Consider the following 13,605-nt stretch of genomic DNA (forward strand, 5'->3'; position numbering starts at 1 on the left):
TTTACTCCAAAAAAAATCTTTTATTAGAGATGAATGAATGAACAAGTCCGAGATTAACAAAACCAGACACTAGGGGCTCTGAAGACAAGGAAGATGCCACAGGAGGATCTCACTCCTGTGGGATCACAGACCAGTCAGGTCTCCAGGGTAAACAGCCCAGCTTCCTGGGCCTGGCTGCTGTGTTGGTCATTGGCACCCGTGGACTCTCCTGTTCGTCCTGGTCCGTTGCTGCCAGGGCCCAGGGCCCCATGTCCATGAAGCTGAAGTATTAGAGACTGATGATGGCTTGTGTGTATTTGTTTTCCAATATGGGGCTGAAAGTGATGGTGGAATTTTAGCGCTGGGAAGCAGAACCATTAAGTCGCTCCCCTCCCATTTCTATCACTCTCCTTTCGTAGTCCTTTCCTCCCTCAAAGACTGGAACTTTCCAGAGCTGACCAAGAGAAAGACAGAAGTGAGGATAATCACCCCAGACCATTCTTTCCTCTTGCTAAGTCAAAGCGAGCAGGCACATGGGGGTGAGCCCTACTCTACTTCCTGGCTGAGGTCCTCAGCAAGGCTGTGCAGTCCCTCAAAAGGAGTGATATTTGGGATATTTATTTAACATCCAGTACAGCGTGGGCACAGACCACCCAGAATGGAGATGGGCTGTAGACAACTGCAGTATTATTCAGGTGTGAACTAGCTGATTGCCAGTCTGCTCATGAGCCCAGAACCATTCCTCTGGAATCTAGCCCTGCCCATTTCCAAGCCTAACTCTTGGGACCAGATGCCCAGACAGGAACACATCTGCAGGACCCTTGTCTTATCCATGAGGCATCTGCAGTGCCTCTCACAGGAATGGATGAAGAGCCAGAATCAGTAAAGAACACTAGGCTAGGACTTTCCATCGTGGCTCATCAGAAATGAACCCAACTGGTATCCATGAGGATGTCGGTTCAATTCTTGGCCCTGCTCAGTGGGTTAAGGATCTGGCGTTGCCATAAGTTGCAGCGTAGGTCAAAGATGTGGCTTGGACCCAGTGTTGCATAGGCCTCAGCCACAGCTCTGATTTGACCTGTAGCCTGGGAACTTTCATATGCTGCAGGCATGGCTGTAAAAAGAAGAGGAAGGAAAAAGAACACTAAGCTAATGAATGGCTGAAAAGACTCCCAGTCTGGCAGAATCCCTGGTCTGCAGAGTGACGAAGGCGGGGTGGAGCCCCTCAGACCAAGCCCCTCAGACTTGGTCTGATGAGGGATTGAAGGTTTTGCAGCTGAAGTTAGCTCGGGAGCACTCTGATCCCTGGTGGGTATGAGACATCAGCCCTAATGTGAAGGGGCCCAGTGTTCTCAGCAGGGGCGCAGGCCCAAAGCAGGGAGGGACAGCCACAAGGGACAGAGAGAGCAAGACCTCAAGGCACGAACACCTCGGCTGCCCGGTCTGTGGGCTCAAGCCCTAGCTATGAACACTGGGGTCCAGCACGGGGGTGGTTCAGGTGTTCTAGGGCCAGCAAGAAGCTAGTCTTGCAAAAGCTGCACAGAACTTGTCGGAAGAACCCCAGTCCTTGAGCCGTCTCCTTCAGTGAAGCCAACCTGGGGAGAGAAGGAGGAAAACGGATATTTCCTAAGTACCTTTTTTGTTTGTTTGTTTGTTTTGCCATTTTCTTGGGCTGCTCTCGTGGCACATGGAGGTTCCCAGGCTAAGGGTCAAATCAGAGCTGTAGCCACCGGCCTACGCCAGAGCCAAAGCAACGCAGGATCTGAGCTGCGTCTGCAACCACACCACAGCTCACGGCAACGCCAGATCCTTAACCCACTGAGCAAGGCCAGAGATCGAACCCGCAACCTCATGGTTCCCAGTCGGATTCGTTAACCACTGTGCCACGACGGGAACTCCCTAAGTACCTTTTATTTATTTTATTGTATTGCTTTTTAGGGCCACACCTGTGGCATATGAGAAGTTTCTAGGAGGGGGTCGAATTGGAGCTACAGCTGCTGGCCTACACCACAGCCACAGCAACTCGGGATCAGAGCTGTGTCTGCAACCTACACCACAGTTCATGGCAATACCAGGTCCTTAAGCCACTAAGGGAGGCCAGGGATTGAACCTGAATCCTCATGGATGCTATTCAGATTCATTTCTTCTGTGTCACAATGGGAACTCCCCAAAGTACCTTTTATACACCAGCTATTTATCTCACCCCAGCTTCACCCATCCTGAGCTGGAGTGGGCAAGGAGGAGCACCAGGACAAAGAGTGGCCAGATCACGGCTGCCCTCAATCCTGGAGGGTGGTCCCCCACCCTAATAAGCCTATCCTTCTTTTCTTTTTTTCCCATTTTTTGGCTGCCCCCACTGCATACTGAATCTCAGTCAGAGCTTCAACCTATGCCACAGCTGCAGCAATGCTGGATTCTTAACCCAATCTGTCAGACTGCGGATTGAACTGGTGCCTCCACAGAGGTTAGCTGGATCATTAACTTTTTGGACCACAGCAGGAACTCCCCTAATATATATGTCTTTTTAGGGCCACACCCATGGCATATGGAGGTTCCCAGGCTAGGGGTCGAATTGGAGCTGTAGCTGTTGGCCTACGCCACAGCAACACAGGGTCTGTGCTGAGTCTGCAACCTACACCACAGCTCACAGCATCACCGGATCCTTAACCCACTGAGCAAGGCCAGGGATCGAACCTGCGTCCTTGTGGATGCTAGTCACGTTCGTTAACTGCTGAGCCATGACAGGAACTCCTCATTAAAAAGGTTTTTATTGGGAGTTTCTGTCATAGCTCAGCGGTTAATGAACGTGACTAGCATCCATGAGGACTCGGGTTCCATCCCTGGCCTTGCTCAGTGGGTTAAGGATCTGGTGATGCTGTGAGCTGTGGTGTAGGTTGCAGACTCAGCACAGACCCTGTGTTGCTGTGGCGTAGGCCAACAGCTACAGCTCTAATTCGACCCCTAGCTTGGGAACCTCCATGCACTGCAGGTGTGGCCCTGAAAAGACAAAAAGGCAAAAAGGTTTTTTATTGTTAAAAATGTCAAGCAAGAGGACTTTCCTCTGTGGCAAAGGGGGTTAAGGATTTGGCATTGTCTCTGCAGCAGTGTGGGTTCCATCCCCAGCCCAGTGCATTGGGTTATGGATCCTGTGTTGCTGCAGCTGTGGCATAGGTTGTGGCTGGAATAAGCGTATTCTTGATCAACTTTGCTTCCCAGGTACCCTGTTACTGCCCCTCACACCACAGTTCCGGAGTCCTACCGGCATGTTCCTTCTGGGTAGAGGCTGCCTGGCTGAAAGACAGTCTTCTAAGCCTCGGCCCCCACGTCGATAGGAGCGAGTGCTCTCGGAGCTGGAAGACAGGGAAAGGCCAGCGTGATCCCCATGCCCAGAGAGCCCCTTAGAGAGGGGGAAAGGCTCAGGTATAGAGCAAGGCTCAGGGCTTAGGATGGGTGTGTAGAGAGTACATGAGGCCCTCCAGGCTGGGTCCATCACCGGCCCCAGAGGCCCAGAACTGACCTCCAAACTGAAAATCTCCCATGTCTCCTCTCCAAGCTCCAAACTGAAAAGGTTTGCAAGGAAGAGAGGACTGGATTGTGGGTTTGAGGTAGGGACAGAGTGAAGATGCCACTGTGAGCCTCTGGAACAAGCCACACAGGAGGGACTAGGGACTAGGCCTATGTTATTCCAGTCCGAGCTCCAGACTCCTCCCCAGCTCTGCAGGTCAGACTCCGGAGCAAGGGATCCAATCACCTTCCTCTGAAGGTCTAGCATGTCTGCGTCGGTCCAGGGCCTCAGAGCTGAAAGGTATCCTAGCCTTCAGGTAGGCACCATTCAGAGGTGGGGAAGGAAATGGATGTTGGAGAAGCTGCACACCTGGGCGTCACCAACCTGAACCTGACGGGTGGATACATCTCTGCAGCGGTGGTTCCAGATGTCGGGCTGGGTCGGGAGGAGCCTGGGGGCTCCCAGAGGCCCTCTTCAGAGCTGGGGAGGGTTTGATTGGGCCCCCCTGGTTCCATGGGGCTTGTGAGGCTGGAGGAGGAGGAGGCCGGACTGCCCAGGCTCTCAGGGGCCCCAGGGGACTCCGAGCTCAGGCTGGGAACTTCAGAACGATCTGAAATCAGAAGTAATAAAGCTTGTCTTTATGACTTACTCTGTGCCCAACTTCAAAGCAGCTCTTGGCCTCTGGGATCTATCATGGCCCCCCGCACCCCCATCTACCTCTCCAGCACTCTTCTGCAACTTTTCCCCATCAGGCTTCAGTCTCATCGTTCACAATGTTCATTCGCAATGGCCAGGGAGGGCCACACTGACTCACTGTTTCACTTCTGCTCACGCCCCCTCCTCAATCTGGACTCTCCTGTGCATCCCTCAGCCCCCACCAGGAAGCATCCCTAATCCACCTATCAATCCCAACAGGATAGACTCCCCTCTCTCTCCCGAGTCCCCAGAACGAGCTCATTCATTCAACAGTAGTTCTTTTTTATGGGTGGTGGGGGGGCATGCCTGTGGCATGCGGAAGTTTCCAGGCCAGGGACTGAACCTGTGCCACAGCTGTACCCAGAGCCACAGCAGTGACAACGCTGGATCCTTAAGCTGCTGAGCCATGGTCCGTAACCAACTCCAACAAATTCTTTACCACAGGCAGGCATTACATTAGGTGCTAGAGAAATAGTAGTCAACAAAACTTGCTTCTGTCCCTTCAGGATTTATATTCTATACCACACTGTGCCTTATAATGAACTATACTCCGGTTCTTATCTCCCCCACTAGCCTCTGTCTCAGTAGCCCCCAAAGGGACGAGACAAAGTAGATGCTCAATAAATACTTCTATCTCTTTTTATTTAGGTGAAGCATTGAGGAATTTGGAATGAGACAGACCTGGGTTTGAAGCCCACATCAGGGACTTAGCTGTGGGATCTTGGGCATGTTATTTAGCATCTCTCTTCCTTTACCTGTAAAGGGGTGATGAGAACCTCTACCTGACAGGTGACAGTGAGGATGATATAGACTAACACAGCATTCCTAGCTCAGGGCCCCAGCACATAGCACACCCTCAATGAATGGTATGAGAAGCATTTTTCTGGGCAGCCAACCATACCTCCACTGGTGTGTCCCACACGCCCTTGGACCATTGTCCGAGAAGGGTTTTTGACTGGCAAAGGTGGGGGGCAATCCTCACTCTGGCTCTTAGGAGCAGCTGGTCCCAGGCTAGTGATGGTCTCGTAGGTCTTGTTGCTGATGTCCAGCCTCCCACTGGTCCAGCGGACCTGGGTTGGGAGCTTCTGAGGGCAGCGCTGCTGCAGCGAAAGTGCAAGAGAGAGGATGGCTTTGGTTCCTCCAGCTCAGCCCCACCCCTCCCCACAGCAGGTCTCATCTGACTCTTTCCTTCTGCTGTCTGGAGGCCTGAGAGACAGGGGCTGGGACGCACCTTCTCCTCCTCATCCTCCTCACTGTCAGAGCCAGGCTCTGGGGCAATTCCCCAGGGGTAGTCCACGTGCAGGGGGAAGGTGAGGGTCCCAGCCTGGGCCTGCTCCAGCTGCCAAAAACAAAGCCTTGGCCGTTCAGAGGGTCAGGGGCTCAGTGAAAGAGAGGAAGGGTCAGGGCTCCCCCTCCTTCCCTAGACCTTACCAGCTCCTCGCACTCCTTGTGCTGCTTCCTCTTGGCTATGTCCAGAGCTGTCTCTCCTGCCTCGTTCACTGTGAGGGATAAAGACAGGGTCATGGTCAGAGTCAAAGAGGCATAGCTTAGAGGTTAAGACGAGCCTTTGGAATCAAGATTGTCTCGAGTTGAATCCTTGCTCTACTACTTCCTGGCTATGTGACTTAACCCTCTAGGCTTTTCTTTTCTTTTTTCTCTTTTGGCTTTCTAGGGCTGCATCCATGGCATATGGAGGTTCCTGGGCTAGGGGTCGAATCAGAGCTGTAGCCGCTGGCTTACAACGCAGCCACAGCAACATAGGATCTGAGCCCTGTCTGCAACCTACATCATAGTCTCACGGCAACACTGGATCCTCAACCCCCTGAGCAAGGCCAAGGATCGAACCTATGTCCTCATGGATATTAGTCAGACTTGTTTCTGCTGAGTCACGACAGGAACTCCTAATTTTCTCATCTATAAAATGAGTATGATACTTGTAACTACTGATAAGGTTGTCGTGAGATAGACATAGAGAACCTGGCACAGTACATGTCACCAGTACATGTCAAACAGTAATCACAACTATAGCAACCACTATTATTCTGATTCAGTTAATGTTTATTTGACTAGGTACTTTTAGAAAAATTACTTTATTTTATCCTTTTATCAGGTCTACTAGGTCAGTAGGTATTATTCCTGTTTTACAGATGAAGCAGCTGAAGTTCAAGAGATGAACTGACAAATTCCGAAGTTACATAGATGGTCAGAAGCAAGCCAGAGCTAGAATGGAAATCTGTCTGAGAAATCCATGCCTGTTCCCAGTGTCTCTGTCTGGCAAGAAGGCAGGAAGTCCCCCACAAGGGGTAGACAAGAAGAGAGTCTAGTAGAGAAGGTGTCAGAGCCCCACCTGTGCCCACGGAGGCTCTCCCTTTCAGGAGCAGCTTGAGGCAGTCTGGTTGGTTGTAGAGAGCAGCACAGTGCAGGGCGCTGTTCCCATCAGCAGCCTTGGCATCTAGGTGACCGCTGTGGCAGGAGAGGGGGCGACAAGGAGGAAGGAAGGGAAGAGACAGGTGAGGGAGTCAAAGTCAAGGGGAAAAGGAGGGAGCAGAAAGGAGATGGGAGAGGAGGGGAAGAGGAAGGAAAAGGGAGCATGAGGAGGTGGGCAGACAGGCAGGGAGGGTCTCACCCATTTTGGATGATGAAATCCACCAGGGGCAGCGAAGCCTGGGTGGCGACTCTGACAGCCAGGTGCAGGGCGAGCTCTCCAGGTGCCTGAATATAGGTCCACACCTCTGAGTTTGCCCTAGTTCACCCGCTCCCATCCAAAACGACCCTCTTGCACCCCTGTTGCTCCCCACACCTCCAGATACGAAGCTGCCAGAAGCCCTGAGAGAGGAGACTGAATGGGGAAACCTCATGTTTGGGAGGAGAGTGAGAAAGCACTCCTTCACCGCTTCCTTCAGTGGTTCTGCCTCCTCTTCCCCCAGGAGAAGGTGTTTCCCAAACATGGCTCTTGGTCCTGGACTCCTCTCTCCGCTCCTCTCACTGCCCCACCCCCAGACCTCAAATAACCTCAAGCTTTCAGCTCTTGCTTGAGTGTAGGCTGTTCTAAATTCTCTCTCTTTTTCGTCTTTTTGCCTTTTCTAGGGCTGCTCCCGCGGCATATGGAGGTTCCCAGGCTAGGGGTCGAATTGGAGCTGAGGTTGCCAGCCTACGCCAAGGCCACAGCAACTCGGGATCCGAGCCACGTCTGCAACCTACACCACAGCTCACAGCAACGCCAGATCCTTAACCCACTGAGCAAGGCCAGGGATCAAACCTACAACCTCGTGGTTCCTAGTTGGATTCGTTAACCACTGAGCCATCACAGGAACTCCTAGGCTGTTCTAAATTCTTACCTCATCTAAGTATGGCACCCACCCTGCCCACTGGGCAACTTCACCAAGATGTTAGACAGTTCAAAGACATGGCATCTATTTTTTTTTTATTTTTAATTTTTTTTTTTTTTTGGACCACAACTGTGGCATATGGAAGTTCCCAGGCTAGGGGTCAAGTTGGAGCTGCAGCTGCCGGCCTATACCACAGCACAGCAACTTGGGTTCCAAGCTGCTTCTGTGACCTACACTGAAGCTCATGGCAACGCCAGATTCTTAACCCACTGAACAGGGCCAGGGATTGAACATATATCCTCATGGATACTAGTTGGGTTCATAACTGGCTGAACCACAATGGGAACTCCCAGGCATCCAATTTTAGATGTCCAATTGGTTCAGTTTATTTATTTTTGCTTTTTAGGGCCGATCTTGTGGCATGTGGAGGATCCCAGGCTAAGAGTAAAATCGAAGCTGCAGCTGCCGGCCTACACCACAGCCACAGCAACACGGGATCTGAGTGGCGTCTGCAACCTATGCCACAGCTCATGGCAGTGCTGGATCCTTAACCCTCTGAGCAAGGCCAGGGATCAAACCCACAACCTCATGGTCCCTAGTTGGATTCGTTTCCCCTGTGTCACAATGGAAACTCCCAATCGGTGTCAATTTAATTTTTCGAATGTCTCTGATATCCTTTCCCCCCCAGCTCATGTGATGGTTTTTACTAGAATCATCAATGAAATGGCTTCCCTGCTCTGACCTGACCCGTCCATCCATTTCTAGGGCTATTCAAGGGAAAAAAAGATTCTAACATCTATTGTACACATATTATGCACTAGGTCCTTTCATACTTAATTCTCACTTCAACCTTATGAGTGCTATCGTTAACCTGTTTTACATATGAGAAAATGAGGGTCAGAAAAGTTAAGTAACCAGCTCAGGAATTTCCAGGAAAAGACAGACCCAGGATTTTGGATCAGGGCTGCCTGGCTGAAGCTGGGCCCTCTCCCATTTACCCCTCTGATTGGTGGAGTTAGAGCAGATGTCAGAGGTAGGGCAGAAGGGAGTAAGAGCCTATCCTGGGGGAGAGCTGGGGAGTGCTGTGGCTGGTGATACGTGGCCCTTGGAGAGGGTTCTCACCTGCCCCTCAGGCCCTGGAAGTGGCTGTCCAAAGTCCTGGCCATTAGCATAGGCCTCCAGTAGCAACAGGAGGTCCCGGTTGCAAATGGCTGTCCGGAGTATCTGAGGCTCAGGGGTGGACCTCCGGGCAAACCTGTGTTCCACATACTTGGCCACGATATAGTCCCTGCGGGCGCTCCTGCCAAAGATAAAGGCGGGAGGTCACGCAAGGACCGTTTCCATTCAGCTGACCCTTGAAACCATCCCACAAGAGTTAGGGCTCTCCTTTGCCCCAGAACCATGTCCTGGACTCTTTGAGATCTGCAGATCCCTTGTCCCCAGACTTCCCCCTGGAAGCCTGTGAGCAGAATGCTCTGGCCAGGATCCCCACATCTGAGATCTCCTTACATGTCACTCTCAGCTGAGGGTTTAGGGCCACCGTGAGAGGGCAGCTGGGACTCCATGACCTCATTGAAGCGAGTGTTTCCGATGTTCAAGGCCAGCTGGGGGTCCAGGGAAAGCGGTGGTGGTAAGACTCGGTGGTTAGTACAGCGCCCCCTGGAGGACTGAGCCTTCAGAGGTCCCGCCCTTAGCCTCCCTCCCGGCCCAGGCTCCCCTCCAGACCATCTTCTTTCTGGCTGGTCTGGGTCCTGCCCCAACTTACCCTGCCCCCACCTAGGCCCAGTCTCACCCGACTTCACAAGCTCTAGCGGAGAAGGTCGGCCCAAGCCCCGCCCCCAACCAGACCACGCCCCGAATCCACCTCTGGCCCCGCCCCACCCTCACCAACAACTCGGAGGGGCCCAGCAGGTCCAAGGTGAGCGACTGTATGCGTGAGAAGCGCACGCCCAGCTCGCGGTGGACGCCGGAACACTGGATGCAGGTAAGCACGCCCAGGTTGGTGCTGAGCCAAGTGGGGTCTGCAAAGTGGAGCAGCTCGAGCCTGGAGGTGCGGGCCCCTCCCCTCCGCCCCCACCCCTCTCCTCGCCTGACCCCACCTGCAGCTCCGCAGTCACAGCACTGGCCATTCCCAGGCCTGCTCTTCACCTCCGCGATGAGTAGCTTCGTGAGGTCCTGGGGTTCCCCCTCTATTCCGGCGCCCCCCCAGGGCCCCGGGCCGCCGCCGCCGGGCTCCCCCAGGAAGGCACTGCTCAAGGCTTCATCCTTGCTGTTCTGCAGTACTGACACCCACCTGCGGAGTGGGCAGGGCGGCGTGGGGATGATACCGAGGTAGTGGGGTCCTGTATCAGGCCCAGAGGCTGCGCCCCTGCCCCCACCCCCAGGCTGGCACTCACGCCTCACACTCATGTTCGTCCTCCGCCTGGAAGTGGTATGTCCTGTTGTCTGTGGGAAGAGGAGGGGATGTTTGGCCCACAGAAATCCTTCTGGGCCCTCCAGCCCCAGGGCTGGGAAGCCCTCACCCAAACCTCTGGGTCCAGATTGAGTTCTTGTTCCTGTGGGGCCCAGCTCTGCTAAGCTAGGAGTGGGAGGTAATGACAGTGGCCAGCAGAGGGGGCAGTTTCTCAGAAGCCACCACCAAAGTCCGATCACAAGAAGGCCCCTACATGTGAAGCCCAGGTTCAAGGGTCAGGAAAGGCCTCTCAGGGCACAGGACCCCACTCAGCTCAGAAGCAGAGTACCTGCCAAACCTACGGCCATCACCCCACTCAGCCCCACAGCCTTCCTTCTTGTCTTCCTGCTCCCCACCTTTCCCTCAATTGCCTGTACCTGCTGCCAGATTGTTGGGCATAAGGTTCCGCTCTAATCACGCCACTTCCCTGCTTCAAGACCTCCCATGGTTCCCTAGTGCCAGGAAGTAAGGTCTAAACTTTTATTTTATTTGTCTTTTTAGGGCCGTACCCATGGCATATGGAAGTTCCCAGGCTAGGGGTCGAATCAGAGCTGCAGCTGCCAGTTTATGGCACAGCTGCAGCAATGTGGAATCTGAGCTGCATCTGCAACCTACACCACAGCTCACATCAGTGCTGGAACCTTAACTCACCGATCAAGTCCAGGAATCAGACCCGAATCCTCACGGATACTAGTCAGGTTTGTTACCCAATGAGAAGTGAGCTATGATGGGAATTCTCAGGTCCAAACCTTTTAGAGGCATTCCCAGGCCTCGTCTCATCACTACTCTTATGTGATTATATGAACCCTGCACCCTGGCCAAACTGGCAGACCCATTCTCTTCTTCCATGCCTTTCATCACAGCAGTCCTGTCTCCTGAAACATCCTCCCCCAAACTCTATGTTCTGTGCCCTTCAAGGCTAACCTCTGCTGCTCTCTTCTCTCTTCAATGGATCCAGTGTTGCTGCGGCTGTGGTGTAGGCCAGCAGCTGTAGCTTCGATTCGACCCCTAGCCTGGGAACTTCCATATGCTGCAGGTGCAGCCATAAAAAGCAAAAAAAGCCAAATTACCCACATCCATTTAAATAGGCTTTACAGAAATAATAATACTTAATGTGGGGTATGGGTGCATTTGAATGTTTAATGTGATGAGGTGAAGCCTCTAAAAACAGTGTCCAGGATTAAAGAAGTCTTATGCCTACAGTAGCAGCTATTTGATAAACGTGTGGAACTGGACATGGGCCCCTACCTGGAGCCTCCCAGGGGCTGTCAGGTCTCTCAAAGAGGCCCTGGGCAGTCGTGGGGGAGGAGGCAGGGACTACTCACGGGTCACCAGGTCGAAGCACTTTTTCTCCTCGGGGTTTGGTCTCACTTGGCAGGTCAGTAAGGTCAGCTTCACTGGGGGCCGGTTTATCTGTGGGAAGTTGGAGATAAAGGATGTACATGTTACTCTCTGGGCCTCTTAAACTCTTAGGCCTCTGTCTCCCAATCTGTTAAATGGGCATAATAATCGTGGCTCAATTTATGTCTCCTTTCTTCCAGCACCTCAAGGATGTGGAATGTGGGTGAAGACCAACTTAGGGGCTTTGGAGCCCATCCTTTCTCCCACAGGGGTTCTCCAGCCACCTGGAACCAGGTATGGGGCCAGTTTTAGAGGGAGGGCTTGACATTTGTCTGCTTAGAACACTAGGAGGAAAGGATCCGTCATGCCCTGAGACGCCCCCACCCCACCTCCCAGGCCTCACCGTGCTGTGCGAGATGGTCAGGCAGCCATACTTGACTCCACACTTCCTTTTCTGCCAGACTCTTCGAATTCTAGGGCCCAGAGGGATAGAAAGACAGTCGCCCAAAGCTCACATCTAATTCCCCTGTATCAATGAACCAAGTCCTGGACCAGGATTTAGACCTATTTCTTCATCTCTTTTGTCCCCTGACCCTTATACCCTTCAGTCCCTGGGCTCCCTTCTGATGGAGGAGTCATAGCCCTGCCCTCAGGAAGCTCCTAGTCAGATAAAGGAAAAACAGTCCCGGTCTCTGGGAATCTTTATTCTAAAGGGAACCACGTTGAGTTCCCTTGAGGTTCAGTGGGTTAAGGATCCAGTGTTGTCGCTGCAGCGTCTCAGGTCACTGCTGTAGGGTGGGTTCAATCCTTGCCCTGGAACTTCCATGTGCCGTGGGCACAGCCACATACAAAAAAGGGGGCCATGTGAACTTGGCTGTCTGAGAGTTTCCAATATGATGGAGGAGACACAGCTCCCAATCTTAGGGACTTCCAAGTCTGAGAGACACAGGCTCTTGACTGCAACAGATGAAATACGGTTCCAGACAAAGCAAGATAAATATTGAGACCACCAAAATAAAATTAGCAAATCCATGATCAAAGCTACTTAACATTTTTCCTTTAAGAGGTAAATATTAATTGGTTTAACAAAATTATTCTTCTCTGAGAAAAACTGATTAGTAAGTAAAAAAATGAACGGATCCCATAAAGGCCTTTGCTTTTCACAGACTGATTTTTTTGTTTGTTTGTTTTTTTTTTTTACATCAGAGAGCAAGGCACAGTCAACAGTATCATTTCCAGCAAATTCAGTATATTGTAGAGGTTAAGAGTGAGGGCGTGGAGACTTTCTAGGGCATAATAAGTGCTCAAAAAGTGTTCTCTGCTGCTATTATTCTTCTTCAAATTAAGAACAACCAGCAACTTTTAGCAGAAGTTCATGTGCCAGGGATTCTGATGATTTTGCTCTGCCAGAGTGGAGGGTCCTGGAACCCTCAGGGTTTAACACAAATGAGAGGAAAAGTCCCTTCCGGCAGCTCCCCCAACCCTGTTATTTACTGGCTGTATGGCTTTGAACAAGTTACTTGAGCTCTCTGGGTCACTTACCCATCACTTTTCTTGTATAGAAAGCCCACCTTCTCTGTCCCAAACTGCTTGTTGCCTTGGTGCTGGTGGATGCTGTAGCCACCTCCTGAATTCTTCCGACCCAGAGTCTCCTGTTCCTCGGACATGCAAAGGAGACTTCAGGGCATCTGGGTGGGAAGACGCCCCATTCTGCAGGGGGCTCACTCAGGGAGATTTCTCCGGGGGACCCTTTGGGGTCTCCCCTCTCTCCCTCCCTCCAGGGTGGGCCTTGGGGGTGGGCACTTGTTCAGGGGTGATTTAGGGGTTGACCTCTCTGCTCTCAAGCTGCAGTGTTCCACGGAGGGAGTCCCGGAGCTGGGTCAGCTTCTGTAGCTCCTCCTCCTGGGCCTGACGCAGCTATGGGACAAAGGGCAGGACGCCATCACCAGCCAGCAGATGCACATGCCAGGTACAGCGCCCAGACCCAGAGCGGAAGGGCAGTAGCCCTGCTCTCTGGGCAGAAGCCAGCTCTTCCAAGCCACAGATTCCCCTGGAAGGACAAGGGATTTGGCCACACGCCCAAGAGTGAGGCCCGACTTACTGTGTGTACTGAGGCCGCCAGCTTCTCGATGAAGGGGGACAGGCTCTGAGCAGCCTTCCAGCCATCTTGGAAAAAGCTAAGAGGTGGGAGGCCAAACAAGGGACCAGAGAGAGATGAAAATGAGAGGTGAAGTGTGGGAGGTGCTCTGAGGTCACAGGGCACCTTGGGGCAGTATAGTGTGACAGTCACAAGCAGGCACCTT

The 13,605-nt window shown here is 52.5% G+C and overlaps 1 protein-coding gene across 19 annotated transcripts in view; it reads right to left on the reverse strand.

The window, feature by feature from the left end:
- The window catches only part of ASAP3 (ArfGAP with SH3 domain, ankyrin repeat and PH domain 3), a 50,775-nt gene continuing 37,170 nt past the window's right edge, over positions 1-13,605 (reverse strand). For 3 of the 19 annotated variants that reach the window (XM_084963293.1, XM_084963286.1, XM_084963294.1), the window contains 18 exons: positions 13,404-13,479; positions 13,133-13,219; positions 12,845-12,954; positions 11,706-11,775; positions 11,287-11,374; positions 9,906-9,954; positions 9,609-9,802; positions 9,397-9,530; positions 9,019-9,113; positions 8,632-8,809; positions 6,807-6,892; positions 6,528-6,643; positions 5,612-5,679; positions 5,412-5,519; positions 5,082-5,280; positions 3,869-4,094; positions 3,239-3,329; positions 1-1,574 (listed from right to left, as the gene is read on the reverse strand). In XM_084963293.1, the coding sequence (XP_084819419.1) occupies positions 1,500-1,574; positions 3,239-3,329; positions 3,869-4,094; positions 5,082-5,280; positions 5,412-5,519; positions 5,612-5,679; positions 6,528-6,643; positions 6,807-6,892; positions 8,632-8,809; positions 9,019-9,113; positions 9,397-9,530; positions 9,609-9,802; positions 9,906-9,954; positions 11,287-11,374; positions 11,706-11,775; positions 12,845-12,954; positions 13,133-13,219; positions 13,404-13,479 (2,050 nt within the window). In that variant the 3' untranslated portion in view covers positions 1-1,499. Of the gene's footprint in view, positions 1,575-3,238; positions 3,330-3,868; positions 4,095-5,081; positions 5,281-5,411; positions 5,536-5,611; positions 5,680-6,527; positions 6,644-6,806; positions 6,893-8,631; positions 8,810-9,018; positions 9,114-9,396; positions 9,531-9,608; positions 9,803-9,905; positions 9,955-11,286; positions 11,375-11,705; positions 11,776-12,844; positions 12,955-13,132; positions 13,220-13,403; positions 13,480-13,605 lie in introns of all 19 variants that reach the window. The other 16 variants (XR_014807254.1, XR_014807250.1, XM_084963295.1 and 13 more) reach the window with 11 other exon arrangements.

This window comes from Sus scrofa, chromosome 6 (assembly GCF_054392235.1).
Source record: "Sus scrofa isolate SSC_HxYL_T2T_F1_AM1 chromosome 6, Sscrofa_HxYL_maternal_Yorkshire_Landrace_v2.0, whole genome shotgun sequence".
Lineage (NCBI taxonomy): Eukaryota > Metazoa > Chordata > Mammalia > Artiodactyla > Suidae > Sus > Sus scrofa.